General features: G+C 44.2%; 1 protein-coding gene across 5 annotated transcripts in view; it reads right to left on the reverse strand.

Moving 5' to 3' along the window:
- Positions 1-12,151: 12,151 nt before the first annotated feature.
- Positions 12,152-19,304, reverse strand: part of POMGNT2 (protein O-linked mannose N-acetylglucosaminyltransferase 2 (beta 1,4-)) — a 44,682-nt gene continuing 37,529 nt past the window's right edge. For 4 of the 5 annotated variants that reach the window (XM_083578053.1, XM_083578051.1, XM_083578052.1 and 1 more), the window contains exons 2-3: positions 19,114-19,235; positions 12,152-14,447 (exon numbers count right to left, since the gene is read on the reverse strand). In XM_083578053.1, the coding sequence (XP_083434179.1) occupies positions 12,621-14,357 (1,737 nt within the window). In that variant the 5' untranslated portion in view covers positions 14,358-14,447; positions 19,114-19,235 and the 3' untranslated portion in view covers positions 12,152-12,620. Of the gene's footprint in view, positions 14,448-15,933; positions 16,090-19,113; positions 19,236-19,304 lie in introns of those variants that run through there. The other variant, XM_083578055.1, reaches the window with a different exon arrangement.

The following is a 19,304-nucleotide window of genomic DNA, read 5'->3' on the forward strand; positions in this document are numbered from 1 at the left end:
CATGAGCATCAGAGGATGAATTTGCATCCCGATGTCCTTTCACATCCCTTGAAGGTGGAAATTTCCCTTGCTAGATGGGTGTGAAACAGACAGAATTACAATGGGGCACATTTCGTAGAATCATAGAATCGTAGAGTTAGAAGGGACCCAATGATCATCTATTTTTTTAAAAAAATAATATTTATTAAAGGTTTTAAAAATTACAGGGAAAAAAATGAAAAAATGAAAAATTAAATAGAACAAATCAATACCTCACAATACATAGGAAAGAAAAAAAAAACAATAAAGCAGAAAAAAGAAAGACAAAAACATTTAAAAACACATCCAATATTTCCATATCTTTATCTTTCATTTACTTGTTTCATCGACCTCCTCACACCTCCCTTTTTTTGTATTCTAGTTCAATTAGCTGTTTCAGCAAATCCTTTCCATCTTACTCAATTTTTGTTCCATAATTTATCTTAACCCAATCTAACCTTAAATTTTCCACTTTAACCCATTAACAATCTATTTTTACTTAATTCTTTATAACCTTTCTGCTAAAGCCATGTAACTTCATTCCAGCATCCTTCTAACATTCCTTAATTTTACAGTATTTCTGTAAATAAACTTTAAATTTTTTCCAATCTTCCTCCACCGACTCTTCTCCCTGGTCTCGGATTCTGCCAGTCATTTCCGCCAGTTCCGTGTAGTCCATCAACTTCATCTGCCATTCTTCCCGGGTGGGTAAATCTTGTGTCTTCCAATGCTTTGCGACAAGTATTCTTGCTGCTGTTGTAGCATACATAAAGAAAGTTCTATCCTTCTTTGGCACCAATTGGCCGACCATGCCCAGGAGAAAGGCCTCTGGTTTCTTCAAGAAGGTATATTTAAATACCTTTTTCATCTCATTATAAATCATCTCCCAGAAAGTCTTAATCCTTGGGCATGTCCACCAAAGGTAAAAGAATGTACCTTCAGTCTCATTACATTTCCAGCATTTATTATCGGGCAAATGATAGATTTTTGCAAGCTTGACTGGTGTTATGTACCACCTGTAGATCATTTTCATTAGATTCTCTTTTAAGGCATTACATGCTGTAAACTTCATACCTGTGGTCCATAACTGTTCCCAGTCAGCAAACATAATGTTGTATCCAACATCTTGTGCCCATTTAATCATAGCAGATTTCACTGTTTCATCCTGCGTATTCCATTTCAACAGCAAGTTATACATTCTTGACAAATTCTTAACTTTGGGATCTAACAATTCTGTTTCCAATTTTGATTTTTCCACATGGAAGCCTAGTTTTTTGTCCAAATTATATGCCTCCATTATTTGATAATAATGGAGCCAGTCTCGCACTCTATTTTTTAATTTTTCAAAACTCTGCAGTTTTAATCTATCTCCCTGGGACCCAATGATCATCTAGTCCAACCCCCTCCAAGGCAGGAATCCGGGCTAAAGCATCCATGGCAGAGTCCTACCCTCCAGAGCAAGAGAGAACAAGCATGCTCCATCCTCTATGTGACAGCCCTTAAGTTATCTGAAGATGGCTATCATGTCTTCTCTCAGTCTCCTCTTTTCCCGGCTAAACACACCCTTCAAGCACTCCTCATAAGGCCTCATTTCCAGACCCTTGATCATCTTGGTTGCCCTCATCTGCAGGCATTTCTTCTGAGACGTATTTATATGGAAGTATATTTTACTGAAATGCAACTAACACCTGAGAGAGTCTGCAGATGTTGTTGGATTCCAGCTGCCATCATCCGTAACCAATGGCTGTTTGCTGTTTGGGTCTGTTAAGAATTGGAGTCTGACAACATCTGGAGGGTTAAAGCTTTCCAATGCCTGATTCTTAAATTTGAGACCAGCCACCCAGTATCTGGCCTGAAAGCAAATTGGTAACCATTGACATGGACAGAGAATATGGAAAGTGTTTTGTGGTGTGCATACATCTATGTGTAAGTAAAGGTAAAGGGACCCCTGACCATTAAGTCCAGTCGTGACTGACTCTGGGGTTGCGGCGCTCATCTCGTGTTATTGGCCAAGGGAGGCGGCGTACAGCTTCTGGGTCATGTGGCCAGCATGACTAAGCCGCTTCTGGAGAACCAGAGCAGCGCACAGAAACGCCGTTTACCTTCCCGCCGGAGCGGTACCTATTTATCTACTTGCACTTTGACGTGCTTTCAAACTGCTAGGTTGGCAGGAGCAGGGACCAAACAACGGGAGCTCACCCTGTGGCGGGGATTCGAACCGCCGACGTTCTGATTGGCAAGTCCTAGGCCCACAGCACCACCCACGTCCTTACATCTATGTGTAGGTAAGTAAAATTCCTGATTGGGTATATGTGTTTCATACAGTTCTTGTAATGAAGTGGGGTAAAGATGGATGCCTTCTTTTTCAAAATTTAAGTTTAGTTGTGTTTTTTGTTGGCATCTGCTTGTCTCGAGAGCCAATGGAGAGAGCCTCCAGGGGCAAAGTCAAACTGCTGGAGAATCATGGCGCCTGCTGTGGCTGCAGAGACCGGTAACTCGGAACTGCTGCCTCCTGTGTTGTTTTTGCTGCGTTGGCAGAACAAAAGTGACCTCTCCAGGTCGTGGGCTGCCCAGAAAACAACTCTTCCCCTCTCAGCCTTGCTGATGAAGGAAAGCAGAGCAAGACGTTTGGCTCCAGCTTGGCTGCAGGAGTTGCCAAAAGGAAGACAAGTCTTAGGGACTCCAATGACGGGTTTACTGCTTAGCTTTTTTATATCCCACAAAGCAGAGAGTATGGATTATTTGTGGGGGTGGTTGTTGTTGTTTAGTCGTGTCCGATTCTTTATGACCCACAGGTACACAAACACCACACTTAAAACATTCAGCACAGAGTAATACAATTCTACATATTCATATCCGATATAAATACAATATAATACAAGTAATATATATTAAAAAGAGCACAAGATACGATTACAAGGAAGAGCATATGCAATAGAAAGTTAATGCAATCATAAAGCTATTATCCAAATCAGTGATACATAACTTATTATTAATGCATTCTGCTGCTGGATTTCATTTCCTAATATGAAATTATATTTTTTTGCATTGATCTTCCTAATGCTGTTAATTTCACAATCTCTAGTTGGTCCCTGATGTTTTGGATTAATTTTGTCCGGCTGGTTTTGGTTTTTTTTTGTTCTTCTCAAGTCTTCGTGAGCGATATGTGTTTGTTACAAAATAAGTTCTGGTTTATCTAGCGGAACGGCCGTTTTTACACGCTGCAGCCAACGAACGCAAGGTGGGATCCAGTTGAGGATATAATTAACTGGTTGTCTCTCTTATCAATTTACAAAATGTTATGGCTTTCTGACGCAACCACCGCATATAGACAAACTCACCTTTCACGTCTCATCGAGTTTAACCAGTGATGTGCCATGATTAGACCGTTGAACTAGGACCCGGGAGACCCAGGTTCAAATTCTCACTCAGCTGTTAAGCTTTCCTTGTGGGGAGCTACTTCTCCCCCACCCTACTCTCTCAAATACAGTGGTACCTCAGGTTAAGTACTTAATTCATTCCGGAGGTCTGTTCTTAACCTGAAACTGTTCTTAACCTGAAGCACCACTTTAGCTAATGAGGCCTCCTGCTGCTGCCGCACCGCCGAAGCACAATTTCTGTTCTCAACCTGAAGCAAAGTTCTTAACCTGAAGCACAATTTCTGGGTTAGCGGAGTATGTAACCTGAAGCGTATGTAACCTAAAGCGTATGTAACCTAAAGCGTATGTAACCTGAGGTACCACTGTATTGTGTAGATAACTATGTTCAAAATTGGGGCTTCTGGGCTACACTGACACAAAATCGCTTGTTTCTAGAGACTCAGAACCTGTTGCTCTCTAGGGACAGGGCCTGGCACTCGCAGGCTGCAGCTGCAGATGGTTGCCTTAACCCACCTGAAACTGCAGGGAACTGCAGGGGGCAACATGAAAGTCTTGCCCTGGTTTGTTCCTCCTTGGAGTCGGGATGAGGAAAAGGGGTGAGGAGAAAAAAAAGAAAGGAAAGAAGTGAGAGGCACATGCATGAAGCAGGAGAGCAGAAATCGGGCGAACTGTGTCCTATATTGAATCAATACAGGACATAGCCTTTTATATTGAAATAAGGGACAATCCTGTATTATAAAAAATGTAAAAAGGCAAAGAACCCCTGGACGGTTAAGTCTAGTCAAAGGCAATTATGGGGTTGCTCATCTCGCTTTCAGGCCGAGGGAGCTGGCGTTTGTCCACAGACAGCTTTCTGGGTCATGTGTCCAAAATGACTAAAATGCTTCTGGCACAACAAGACACCGTGACAGAAACAAGAGCACATGGAAACGCTGTTTCTCTTCCTGCCGCAGCGGTACCTATTTATCTACTTGCGCTGGCGTGCTTTCGAACTGCTAGGTTGGCAGGAGCAGGGACCGAGCAACGGGAGCTCACCCCGTCGCGGGGATTCGAACCGCCAACCTTCCGATCGGCAAGCCCAAGAGGCTCAGTGGTTTAGACCACAGCGCCACCCGCGTCCCTAATCCTGCATTATATAGGACAGGTGGCAACAGTAACCTAAACATTACCATATGCAAACTCAAATCAAGGGCATGTGCCCATCAATGATTCTGGCCAGCAAGCTTTCGCACAACTGGTAAAGTCTTTCTAGAAATTCCATTTCTTTTACAATCACATGGCTAGAGGAGCCTTGTCAAAAAAAGAAGGGGTGGGGAAAGGCTGGATTTTAGAGATGCCTGAGTAGCAACAGTAAAAACGGACTTGGCAGCTCAAACTGATCTGCTTTGATCATGCTGTTCTGCACTTGAACCCTCTCTCTTTGTGTGCTCCTGGGTTTGGCAAATCACATCGGCATCCGGCATCCGGTCAATTCAAACAGCCAGCTTGCATCTCCGGACTGAAAGAGCAGGCGATGACAACTTTGAAAAGCCCCAATTTTTTTTGGATTGCACCTTTTTGTAGTATCATTTCTTTTTATATTACGTTTTCCTAATGTGTTCCTGCCTTTTTGTCAGCTGCAGCCGGTTGCCATGGAGATGATTAAGATGACTTATCACGGGAGGAGGAAAAACCTTCACAAAATAAATATCCTATTTTCATGTAAATCATCTCTGGTCATGATAATGAGACAGGGGAGAAGGTGAGAATGGGAAAACTTGACACTGTCAACACTGTCATTGTTGCGGCAAATGACAGCCAATGTTCTCCATTAAGGTGTTGACGTTCCATTAAAAGTCTGAAGGGCTATTTGGGTGGTGGGTGAATATTATCCCTCCAGCATCAATACCCTATTAAAGGAAAGGTTGAGGGCACAAGGAGAAGGGGACGACAGAGGACGAGATGGCTGGACAGTGTTCTCGAAGCTACCAGCATGAGTTTGACCAACCTGTGGGAGGCAGTGGAAGACAGGAGTGCCTGGTGTCCTCTGGTCCAGGGGGTCACGAAGAGTCAGACACGACTAAAAGACTAAACAACAACAACAATTAAAGCTCTGCCCAAGGCATGATGGATAACAGCAACAACCTGGGGAAAGGAAGACATAACATCTTACAAGGACAGGAACAAACACCATGGACAGAATAATTGCCACACACAGGAAGAACAATGATATCGTTTTGAGTTCCTCACTTGCAGTTTTATAAATCATTAAATGTGTCAACACAAATAGAAGCTATTAATATTGCAGTTTTTGTATAAGGGATTATTATAATGACCGGAATGTAATGGAAATTAATAGGATTCTGGAACGCAGAAATAAAGAAAATCATCAAATCTAGCATGCAGGGCCCCCACTTTATCTAAATTATATAATTCGGTATTTGAAGGATTGGTATTAATATTTCTATTATAAATTGGTATTGTTATAACGAGGCTATTATTGGACTGTAATGGAAAATTATTATTTAAAAAAGGTATTTTTTTAAAAAAATGCCAAAAAAAGGAGGGGGAAAGCCAAACCAATTTACCTAGTCATTCTGAGTTCTTTTAACATTTGCTCAACTGCTTCAATTTCTCCGTGGGGAAATTTGACCCTTTGAGAGCTACATCACATTCAAATGACTCCAGGCAAAAGAAATAATAAATTTATTCTGTTTTCCTTTCATGCTAGCCTCCTGAGTGTTCATTCAAGCAGAAAAGAAGCTATAGAGTCTGGAAGGAAATATTAGTTATTCATTAAAGGGTACTTTATGAGTCAAATCATTAAAGGGCCTGGGAAGTTAAAGGGTGATTCATTGACCCCCATCCAACTATTACTGTATAAACTTAACTCATATCTACATATCCACTCGTAGAAATATCTACCCAGAAGTAAGTTCAATGGGACATACTCCCAGAATTGAAGCCTTAAATGGCAAGGTACTGGAAATAATGTACCGCATCACAATACTTGAGCGTCATATTTCCTAATTCTGGGTGTGAAAAAAAGGTTATTTCTATATGCCACTGCAGTGGTACCTCAGGTTAAGTACTTAATTCGTTCTGGAAGTCCGTTCTTAACCTGAAACTGTTCTTAACCTGAAGCACCACTTTAGCTAATGGGGCCTCCTGCTGCCACCGCGCCACCGGAGCACGATTTCTGTTCTCATCCTGAAGCAAAGTTCTTAACCTGAAGCACGATTTCTGGGTTAGCGGAGTCTGTAACCTGAAGCGTATGTAACCCGAGGTTATCACTGTACTGCAGTCCGTGTTTCGTTAATAGCTCCAAAATGGAAAGCGAGCGAGGCCCCAACTAAAGAATGGCAACTTAAACTGATGGAATATGCACAGCTTACGGATTTAACATATAGAATAAGAGAACAAGAAGAGCATATGTTTAGAGAAGATTGGAAAATGTTTATTGAATATATTGGGGAGAATTGTGTACATTTGAAAACATTGGCAGCATTCACATAAATTCAACAATAAGTTTTGATGGATGTAATAATGGAATACTGAATGATTTAGTTTATGTAAAATATGTAGGGATTTATGATATGCAAAATGAACCATGGAAAGCAAAGAAGGGAAGTCACTGATATTTTAAGGCTGTTTAAATGAATATTCAAAAACGTAAAACCGAAAATTTAATAAAAAATAAATAAATTCCTTATTTTGTAAAGCTAATGCCAACATAACATTGTTCTTCCACAAAGGAATACCCATGAAAACTTATTACACGCAGGGGGAAATAAAATCTTATTACACGCAGGGGCGGAAAGAAAAAAGAATCAGCTGTAAGCACAGATAATTGCTCTCACATCCTAGCTCGAAACCTGACAAGGATGTCTCCAAAACTCATCAAAAGAGGTCATTAAAAAGAGGAAAAAAGAAAAGTTAGCAGTTCAAATCTCTGGGCCATTTCACACATGATGTGCATCGCTTGATAGCACATGGTGTTATATCACTCATTTTCTTCAACACTTGGGCACAATCCAGTTGGAAATTAAGCCCCATTGACAGGAGCGAGCCAGCAGTAAATCACACTGAGAAAGCTGGAGTTAACTCTTTTATTAGCAGAACAGGATCTGCAAAGGTAATGAGTGCAGCAACTCAGGCCTTGCCCGCCATGAGGCAGTTACTGGGAATAAGGATTCCTGCCTCTTCACAGCTACCTAAATCATTTAAGATTGGGTTTACATCACATTGCTTCTCCCCCACCCCAAAATGCTGGAACTGTAGTTTATTAATGGTTTTGTTAGGCTACCCCATTTCCCCGCACAGAGCTACAATTTCTAGAGTTCCCTGAATTGTTAAGAATTGTAACTCTGTGACAGGAATCAGCATCTACTAACACCACCCTTAAGCTACAGTTCTCAGGATTCTTGCTTAAGCATCATTTAAAGAGCTATGATATGGCATTTAGTTTGGTGTGGATCCTTGTTTTGAGGGATGTTTCATACAAGGGATCATTCTTTTCTTTTGAAATCGTTTTTATTTGGTTTTATAAATATAAATTTATAACAATACCAAATGCACATCCATATACAGTGGTACCTCGGGTTAAGAACTTAATTTCTTCTGGAGGTCTGTTCTTAATCCAAAACTGTTCTTAACCTGAGGTACCACTTTAGCTAATGGGGCCTCGCGCTGCTGCTGCCGCCGCCGTACGATTTCTGTTCTCATCCTGAAGCAAAGTTCTTAACTCGAGGTACTATTTCTGGGTTAGCAGAGTCTGTAACTTGAAGCGTCTGTAACCTGAAGCATCTGTAACCCAAGGTACCACTGTATAGTTGTCTCTGAAATTCTCGACTTCCCATCATCCTTTCCATGGATCTTATTGTCAACATTTTCAACTGCATATTATTTCATAACCCATATTTTGTATCTGTTCATATTATCCAAAGTGTTTGTTACATTACAAGTGATATTAAAATACTGCTAATGCTTTCATCTGCTTATAGTGGTCTCCTAAATAAATTCTAATTTTTTCACATTCTTTCTTAAAGTTTTTGTCTTCTTGGTTCCTGAGCTTCCCGGTCAGTTTTGCCATTTCGGCGTAGTCCAACAGCTTGATTTGTCATTTGTACAGGGGAACATTCAATTATGTGAGACCCATCCTTTTAAAATAAAAAATAATAAAAATGTTTATAATTTTCATTTATGTACATTACAACAATTATTGAACCAAGTTTTAACGTTTTCAGTTTTGACTCCCTTCCCCCTCTTTCTGCAGTTCCTTACATGTATTTTCGTCCTTTCCTGCCAACTTGAAATTGCCAAAACTTTTTCAATTGTCTATTCTCATATATTATCTTATATACAGTGGTACCTTGGTTTGCGACTGTAATCCATTCCGGAAGACCGTTCGAGTTCTGAAACGTTTGAAAACTGAAAACGGAAATCTCAATATGGAAAACTCAATACAGAAGCTGCGTTTCCAGTTCGACTTCCAAGGCGTGTTTGAAAACCGAAGCATTTACTTCCGGGTTTATGGTGTTTGAGTTCCGAAATGTTAATCAATGGAGATGTTCGAAAACTGAAGTACCACTGTATATTTTTTAAAAACTGCTGGTTTTTACAATACCGTATTTTTTGCTCTATAAGATGCACCGTATTTTTCGCTCTATAAGATGCACCCGACCATAAGACGCACCTAGTTTTAGAGGACAACAAGAAAAAATATATTCTCTCCCTCTCTGTGCAGCGCCTCTCCAGCAAAGCGAAGCCAGAACAGCAAGAGGGATCGCTGCGCAGTGAAAGCACTGATCCCTCTTGCTGTTCTGGCTTCGCCAAGCCTCTTCAGGGCAGGGTTGAGTGTTCCTCCCGTTGCCCTGAAGAGGCTTTGCGCGGCTATCACTGAAGCCAGGAGAGTGAGAGGGATCAGTGCGCACCAATCCCTCTTGCTCTCCTGGCTTCAGCAATAGCTGTGCAGCCTGCATTTGCTCCATAAGATGCACACAGACTTTCCGTTACTTCATGTCTAGATCGGTTTACAGTCTGTTTGCAAATACTCAACGAACCACTTCTGTTCCTTTCTAAAAAGTCCGTCTTGAATTCTTATTCTTCCGGTAAGTTTTGCCAGCATGAGACCCATCCTGTCTAAGAGTGAGTCAAAGATCCCGAAACCTGCAATGAAAAGAAGCTACAGCCCACGGGGTCTCATCTGATCTCATTAATCCCAATATAAATATATGGCTTGAAGCAGTAGACAGATGCTAATGGATAAATGAAAGCCCAAAGGGTGTCATTATTTTCCAGCGAACCTTCTCCTCGCGGTGGTTTGCCGATTTGATGGCAACTAAAATCAATCTGCAGAGATTCCCCTCCGTCGAGCCGTTATGGCGGCTGCAGAGGGAGCAGCCCAATAAACGGCTCAGCGTCACATGTGAAAAATGAGGGTGTGCGCATGAGTGCCCCAGCTAATGGACATTCACGTTTGCACAATTGCCATGTGCATGCTTCCATGATGTTACTTAAACAGTTTATCGCTGAGGCAAAAGGTTCCCTTAGCTGTTCAATAGTAAACTTGGATCTGGGAAGCTGGAAAATGTTGTTGCCACCAAACAGCTGGAAAATGGTGAAGGGAGGGGTGCGTTCCACAGAGAGGAAATGTGCACATGCATGCTTTACCCAGGACCTGTGCACCACCTACCCCAAACCCATTCCCCCTCCACTTTAAAAATGATCATTAAACATGAATCCTGGGAACTGTGGTTTGCAGAGGGTGCCAGGTATTGTTAGTGCAACTAGACTGGTGACTGGGAGTGGCCAAGACCAAAGGACCTGGTGCGCAGCCTGGGAGTCATTTTGGATGCACAGCTATCCATGGAGGTCCAGGTCTGTTCTGTGCCCAGGGCAGCCGTCTACCAGCTCCACCTGGTATGCAGGCTGAGACCCTACCTGCCCATGGACTGTCTCACCAGAGTGGTACATGCTCTGGTTGTCTCCCGCTTGGACTACTGCAATGCCCTCTATGTGGGGCTAGCTTTGAAGGTGACCCAGAAACTGCAACTAATCCAGAATGTGGCTGCTAGACTTGGTGACTGGAAGCGGCCTCCGAGACCACGTAACACTGGTTCTGAAAGACCTACATTGGCTCCCAGTACGTTTCCGAGCACAATTCAAAGTGATGGTGCTGACCTTTAAAGCCCTAAATGGCCTCGGCCCAGTATACCTGAAGGAGCGTCTCCACCCCCATCGTTCAGCTGAGATCCAGCGCCGAGGGCCTTCTGGCAGTTCCCTCCCTGCGAGAAGTGAGGTTACAGGGAACCAGGCAGAGGGCCTTCTCGGTAGTGGTGCCCACCCTGTGGAACGCCCTCCCATCAGATGTCAAAGCAATAAACAACTATCCGACTTTTAGAAGACATCTGAAGGCAGCCCTGTTTAGGAAAGTTTTCAATGTTTGATGTTTTATCGTGTTTTTAATATTCTGTTGGGAGCCGCCCAGAGTGGCTGGGGAAACCCAGCTAGATGGGCAGGGTATTAATAATAATAATAATAATAATAATAATAATAATAATAATAAGGTATGTCCCTATTTTTGTCTAAAGGATGTTGGAGGGTATGAAGGCAGACTGTAGTTAGAGGGGCTGTACATTAGCCCCAATGGACCAGCCTCCTCTGTGTATTACTAAATGCACCCTGAAAATAATATGCTGAATTCCAAGTCTGTTTGTTGTCCCTTTTATTTGTTGTTGTATGGGGGGGGGGGGCAGGTATCAAAAAAAGGAATCAGGTTACTCTCAGCCACTCCGACTTACAGCACTGAAATGTTGACTTTGGAACGCTGATGCCTGCTTATGCTTTTCACTCAATTTCAAATGATATTTCTCATAATTCAACAATTATCTGAGCACAAAACAGCACGGCATGTTGCTATCAATTGAACGTAAATCTGATTTTGAGCGCTTTTATAAATCTGCTAGTCAAAACTGGAAAGTGGTACACATCACAATACTTGCGTACATGGGACGCGGATGGTGCTGTGGTCTAAACCACGGAGCCTCTTGGGCTTGCCGATCAGAAGGTTGGCGGTTCGAATCCTGAGCTCCCGTTGCTCTGTCCCAGCTGCTGCCAACCTAGCAGTTCAAAAGCACAACAGTGCAAGTAGATAAACAGGTACCGCTGTGATGGGAAGGTAAATGGCATTTCCGTGCGCTCTGGCTTCCATCATGGTGTCCTGTTGCACCAGAAGCGGTTTAGTCACACTGGCCACATGACCTGGAAAGCTGTCTGTTGTCAAACGCCGACTCCCTCGGCCTGAAAAGCAAGATGAGTGGTGCACCCCACAGTTGCCTTTGACTGGACTTAACCGTCCAGGGGTCCTTTACCATTACCTACCTTTGCTTGTGCACATGCTTGTCCTCTGTGATGACTTTTCCTGCATTTTAAAATCTGTTTTAACATTTAAAGTGTTCTCAATTTCAACCAAAAGGGCAAGCACTGTTAGATAATACAAGGTGCAAAATAGTACGGTTAAACCAATCATAATACACAGTGCTTTTTTCTGGGGGGATGTAGGGGTACACATACCCCTAAACATTTTGTGAATCTACGTTTGGCCTCATTGAGGGGCAGTATTTCAATGCAAGTAGGAAAATGAGAGCACCCCTAAACATTTTTTCAGAAAAAAGCACTGATAACACAAATCAACACACGTATGAGCTTTTATCATATAATAATCCTCCAGAAAATTTCAAGCATAAATATCAAAGAAAGAGAAATTGCCTGGGTAGGTTTTCAACCATTTAATGAAGAACTCTGGTACCAAATATTTTGCTCTGGGATACAGATATTTTTTTGGGGGGGAGCATAAAAATAAACAGTGGAGAATACGAAAGAGATTGCCCAGCCAGAGACGTCATTAAATCCCAGTAGAAAGCTGAGCTTAAAATATTCACTACACAAAAGAGAGATTTTGAAAGTTACTGTGAAGGTACAATGGCTGCCTTCTGTTCCAATTTCATTTTTGTCACCTCCTTGCCTATAGGCTTCTTTCAAGGACCAAGAGAGCTCAGACAGCGACGGAAAATAATGCCACGCAGAGAATACACACGGAACACCATAAAATGGAGACTGAGGCACTAGCATGGTCTTCAAAGTCCTGGTCAACCCCATGAGAAACTAGAGGTTAACGGGAACAGCCTGCCTTATGAAAGCCCCTTGGTGGAATCAAATCTCCCATCCCAAACTGGCTGGCAATTACGTGCTGCACAACAGCACGTCTGCAAAGGGTCCGAGGAGATTCTTGTTGAAAATGCAACGGATCCACACTAGGTAGTTTGCGAAGGGCTTGATGTTGTCGGAAAAGGTGTGGTTCTGATGGGACAAGATAAAAGGCATGTACGTGTTCTCCCCTTGCTCCTGGATCCACACTTCGTATTTCACTTCCCTGACCTTCAGGTACTTCAGGTTCCAAGGGATCTGCCAGGACACAGAGAGTTTTGCTTCGCTGGTGCCCTGGACGGAGGTTTGGCACTTGGCGTCTCTGACTTTGCCCGGGTAGAGGCCGCTCGTTCCCTTCTGCCTCTTGGGCCCAGGCTTCGTTTTCACCGTTTGCCTGATGGCCTGGATCAGGGAAGCCACGTTGACTTTTGTGTCCTGGTAGATGCGGAAAAGCCACTCGGGGTTGCGGCAGCAGAGGTGCCGCGGAACTTCGCCGCTCTTCACGATACGGTCTTGCTCTGCCTTGTCCAAGTGGGCAATTCCTCCTTGATCCCAAGGCCGGTCCGGATAAGTCACCGTGTTCTCCTTCTCGGTGTTGGTCCAGGCAATGTACTGGAGGTCCATGCCAGGGAGAGTAGACAGCGTTTTGTACGGGGTGTAATGCTCAGGGTTTATGGCATATGGGAAGAGTTCCACAACAGTGGCTCCTCTGGGCAGGAAGAGGGACATGGCGAGCTGGGCTCCGTGCATGCTGACCAGCATAGACGCATTCCTGATCAGGCGCACAATATCTGAAAAAGTGTGGTCTTCTATGGAAACGGTGATGGTTTTCATTTGGAATTCCTGGGCCAGCGCTAGAATAAGTTCTGCCTCGTTGATGATTAGCCTGTTGATGGTCCGGCTGAAAACTACGATATATTCTTCGCCGGGCAACCCTTCCGCGCTCACGTTCAGCTTCTCCGTCATGAATTTGGTGAACTGTCGGATCTCGTTCCCGGAGACCAGGATGTTAGCTTTGGGTCCCTGGGGCTGGACGAAGCCGTACTGGTACCACGTGGTGATTTTGGACAGGCCCACGTACGACTTGGTAAAGCAAAGGAGGCGACCCAGAGTCTTCAGCTGCTCTTTCAGAAGCGGTTGCTTGGTGCTCAACAGCTTGTAGAGCTCAAAGTGCAGGCCTTCCCCCCAGCCTTCCATAAAAAACAACCGGGCGTCCGAGTCCAAATCTGGGAACTGCTGCATGGTGTAGAAGATGGGGAGGAGATCATCGTGGAAAACATGCATCAGGTTGTCCGGGTTGAATCGATTCACAATCAGGGCCACGTCGGGGACAAACACCGGCTTGGGCATGTATTTGAGCGAGGCGGAAGGCAGTTCTACAAAGTTGAAATACTGTGTGTTGTGGTCGTCCACCGAGGAGAGATCAAGGAGGGCAGGCTGGAATCTTCTGGAGCCCAGGTTGGGGAGCATGACCGAGGAGTTGCTGTGGAAGAAGATGAACTCCTCCGCCTCCGTGGAGTAGCAGAGGGATTCGAAGCGGCAGATCCGGTCCGTATGCATCCTCCCGGTGCACACCATCCTGGTGCCATCTTGGACCAGGGCTTGAAGAGCAGCATGGTAGTCGATGCGGACCTGAGAGAGCTCCTGCGTCTGGCGAGTGAGGACCAGCTCCTCTTCCAGCACAAAGACGTGATCTCGCAGCTTGATGTATTTCCACAGCACGGCTGCCAGGAGAGACACCAGCAAGGCATTAAACACAGCTGCTATGTTCATTCTGGACGCAAACCCTAGCAGGCGGGCAGGTGGCAAAGACGGAGGAAGAGGGAGGCATCATGAGTCCTCTTTAACATTGCGGAGCGAGGTCTAAAATAAGAAGGAGAGACAGAAACCCGGAGAAAAATTAATTATCATCTCGGGAATGTTCCTGTAAAGTTTCTTTTTTTACATAAAAAGTAAGTTCAAACATTTTTCAGCTTTTATGCAAAGAGGAAGACGTGCCGATATAAATTCAAAAATACTTTGTGGAGCATCTGCACAAAACAGATTCTTCTCTAATTTTAGCAGTGCAAAAATACATGTCACGCTGCAGACGGAGGCACAGATGCTGCCAAATGGCTATCAAATAGAAAACGGTTTGCTCAACTATGCCTTATCAAAGTTCATTGCTGGAGGAGTGTATGGGGAGGAAAATAAAGTACAGTGGTACCTCAGGTTAAGTACTTAATTCGTTCTGGAGGTCCGTTCTTAACCTGAAACTGTTCTTAACCTGAAGCACCACTTTAGCTAATGGGGCCTCCTGCTGCCGTCGCGCCGCCAAAGCACGATTTCTGTTCTTATCCGGAAGCAAAGTTCTTAACCCGAAGGGCTATTTCTGGGTTAGCAGAGTGTGTAACCTGAAGTGTATGTTACCTGAAGCGTATGTAAACCGAGGTACCACTGTACAGTCGTACTTTGGCTCCCGAATGCCGCAAACCTGGAAGTGACTGTTCCAGTTTGCGAACATTCTTTAGAACCCGAATGTCGGACGGGGCTTCCGCAGCTTCTGATTGGCTGCAGGAGCTTCCCTGTATCTTCAGATGTCTTCTAAAGGTTGTATACTGTATTGGCTTGAATATAAGCCAAAATTCACCAAATTCCGACCATGAAAACTGCGGCTTAAATTTGCGACCTTTTAAGAATGGGCTTTTACGATATCGCTGCTGAAACAGATACGGTGAAACGGAACGGGTGTGAGTGCCTGCAGAATTTTAAGGGAGCGGCATATATTCAGATATTGTCTTTTTTTTGTTTATAAGGTACAGCTTATATTCGGGTGCGGCTTATATTTGGGCCAATACGGTAGTTAACTTCTTGGCTCGGGCAGTCACATAACTCCATACCCTCCAACATTTCTCCAATGAAAATAGGGACGCCCTATTCCACACCCGCCAACATTTCTCTGATGAAAATAGGGGCGTCCTAAGGGAAAGCAGGACATTCCGGGATCAAATCTGAACCGGGATGTTTTCTGTACATCCGAGACTGACCGTGGACAAGAGCGATACAGTGGTACCTCGGGGTACATACACTTCAGATTACATACGCTTCAGGTTACAGACTCCGCTAACCCAGAAATCATGCTTCAGGTTAAGAACTTTGCTTCAGAATGAGAACAGAAATCGTGCTCTGGCAGCGCGGCAGCAGCAGGAGGCCCCATTAGCTAAAGTGGTGCTTCAGGTTAAGAACAGTTTCAGGTTAAGAACGGACCTCCGGAACGAATTAAGTTCTTAACCCGAGGTACCACTGTATTTGTAAGGTCTGCACTGAGTTAACCATTTACGCTTCCTACAAACAGCACCAACCCTCTTACCGGGAGCTAGATGATATACAGAGACATCAAATCAGAAACTGGGACGGCTTCTGTAAATCCAGGACTGTCCCTGGAAAATAGGGACACTTGGAGGGTCTGGGGAGGAGGAAACCCTGAAGAAGCTTTCTTGCAAGGAAACAAGCTCTGTAGTTTTCCTGCCCACTCCCCACCCCCTGCCAAAGCTCTGTAACAGCTGCAAGAGAAGGGAGTTTTGTGTTTCATTTGCAAACCCAAAGTGCCTGTCTCTCGACTCCTCCTGCAGAGGCAGTCTGAACATGCTTCACCCGTCAGGTCAGCGGTTTCCGATTGCTCCGGCTGGGTCACCTCAATTTACCAGCCTCCCTGAGGTCAGCCTTCCACTTGGGATTATTTGCTGTCGTTCCTGAAAACCCACAAATGGTAGCATCATTGAGACCTGGTACCATTTTGTAAGGGAAGTGGGTGGTGCTGTGGGTTAAACCACAGAGCCTAGGGCTTGCCGATCAGAAGGCCGGCGGTTCGAATCCCTGCGACGGGGTGAGCTCCCGTTGCTCGGTCCCTGCTCCTGCCAATCTAGCAGTTCGAAAGCACGTCAAAGTGCAAGTAGATAAATAGGTACCACTCCGGCGGGAAGGTAAACGGCGTTTCCATGCGCTGCTCTGGTTCGCCAGAAGCGGCTTAGTCATGCTGGCCGCATGACCTGGAAGCTGTACGCCGGCTCCCTTGGCCAATAAAGCGAGATGAGCGCCGCAACCCCAGAGTCGGTCACGACTGGACCTAATGGTCAGGGGTCCCTTTACCTTTACCATTTTGTAAAGCTTCAGAGTTTGCCTGGGAGGCAGACAGGAAGCTTGTTGTGCTTTTAAGGCAATTAAACATCCAAAGAAGAGGAGGAGGAGAAGAAGAAGAAGAAGAAGAAGAAGAAGAAGAAGAAGAAGAAGAAGAAGAAGAGGAGGAGGAGTTTGGACTTGATATCCCGCCTTTCACTCCCCTTCAGGAGTCTCAAAGCGGCTAACCATCTCCTTTCCCTTCCTCCCCCACAACAAACACTCTGTGAGGTGAGTGGGGCTGAGAGACTTCAAAGAAGTGTGACTGGCCCAAGGTCACCCAGCAGCTGCATGTGGAGGAGCGGAGACGCGAACCCGGTTCCCCAGATTACGAGACTACCGCTCTTAACCACTACACCACACAGGGCAAGCATACACACACATGAAGAAAACTGGAGAAGAAAAATAGTTTTCAACCATGGGAAAAAGAGAAGGCAGCTGAATATATATATTTTTTCCTGTTCCTACCAAACTAGTCCCTCAGCTTTAAAAGCCCTCCTACTTACGATGGACGGGGATACGGTTCAGTGCCAACAAATGACCGCACATTTTCTCCAAGCGTGCTATATCTAAGCGATAGGCTATTTCTTGGCAGAAAATCCATTTTCCTAGGCTGCAATCTCCCGTACGGCTTAGGAGTGAGCTACTTTGATTCCACACAAGAGTAGCAGAAGATAGCAGCTTTAGATGCGAGATCAGGAAGAAAACCAAAAAAACGCACCTCATCGTTTCATTGGTCTAGTTCAGGGTATTCCAAACTCCGGCTGTTTCTTCGTGGACTACAACTCCCATCATTCCAAGGTACCAGGACCAGTGGTTAGGGATGATGGGAGTTGTAGTCCAAAAAAACACCCAGAGCATCATTGGATGTTCAATTCTTACTGATAGCAAATGAACAGGCATGATGGTACCAATGGAAACGCCTTAAGCACAAAATGCACAAAAGCTTCAGCACAAAATCTAATGCTGATTTTAAGTGGAACCTACGGATAAAGGTAAAGGTAAAGGGACCCCTGACCATTAGGTCCAGTCGTGACCGACTCTGGGGTTGCGACGCTCATCTCGCTTTGCTGGCCGAGGGAGCCAGCATACAGCTTCCGGATCATGTGGCCAGCATGACTAAGCCACTTCTGGTGAACCAGAGCAGCACACAGAAACGCCGTTTACCTTCCCGCCGGAGCGGTACCTATTTATCTACTTGTACTTTGTGCTTTCAAACTGCTAGGTTGGCAGGAGCAGGGACCAAGCAACAGGAGCTCACCCCGTCGTGGGGATTCGAACCGCCGACCTTCTGATCGGCAAGTCCTAGGCTCTGTGGTTTAACCCACAGCGCCACCCGTGTCCCTACGTAAGTTCCCTACAGAACCTACGGATACACAGCATTTAAAACTCTGAGTATAGTATCTTGATTGGCTATTCAGTGGAACAGGGAGGGCAGCGATGGAGCATGGCCACATATTTCACGGCAGCAAAATACACCCAGGGGGCAACAAATTCTTGAATTAATGAACTCACACACAAAAACAATGTGGAGGGAATGTTCTTTCATATGTGGTGGACCTATAAGAGGGTAAAGCAGTACTGGGAAATGATCCATAATGAATAGAAAAAAATGTTTAAAAGTACTTTCCCCCACCCCAAACCAGAGTCCTTTCTGTTGGGGATAATTCAGACTGAAATTCCCAGGTGTCAAAAAAGGTTATTTATGCATGCTACTACTGCGGCCCGTGTTTTGTTAGCCCAAAAATGGAAAACGAGAGAGGACCCAACTAAAGAAGAATGGCAACTTAAGTTGACAGAACATGCACAACTCGCAGACTTAACATATAGAATAAGAGAACAAGAAGAACATACGTTTAGAGAAGATTAGAAAATGTTTCTTGAATATATGGGAAATAATGGTGTACAGCTGAAAACCCTGGCATCATTAAGATAAATTCAACAGTGTAAATAAGTTTTGATGGATGCAATAATGGAATACTGAATTGTATAGTTTTTGTAAAATATGCAGGGATTTATGATACTTAAAATGCACCACGGAAAGAGAAGAAAGGAAATCACTGACATCTTAAGGATGCAAAAAGAGTATTTTAAATTGTAAAACAGAAAATTTATTTATATATATATATATATATATATATATATATATATATATATATAACAAAACAAAACCCTCCACTACTTGCATTTTGAATGACAGAGTCCTACGAAGTCAGGGCCACATGGATTTTTCTGAATGCCTTTGTCGTCTCCAATAAAAACTTTCCACCCACATGAAGGTAGGAGCTTCTTATGTATATAAGATCTCTCAGAACAGGAAACCATGGCATGAGATGAAATCCTACACATTCACAGCCAAGAGACTTGAACTTACCTGCCAGCACCTGAAGATTCAAAGCAGTTGATTTTCCGATTCCTCTTCAGGGCCTGAATATCCAGACTGGTCTCATACTCCTTGCAGTTTGCAGCTGTAAAAAAATCACCAGCTGGACTGTGCTGAAACCAAACCAAGGGAGATAAATCAGGCACTTGTAATATCTGCATTTTTTTAAATCACATTGCTAA

Source organism: Podarcis filfolensis (assembly GCF_964270895.1).
Source record: "Podarcis filfolensis genome assembly, chromosome: 12".
In the NCBI taxonomy this organism is placed as follows: domain Eukaryota; kingdom Metazoa; phylum Chordata; class Lepidosauria; order Squamata; family Lacertidae; genus Podarcis; species Podarcis filfolensis.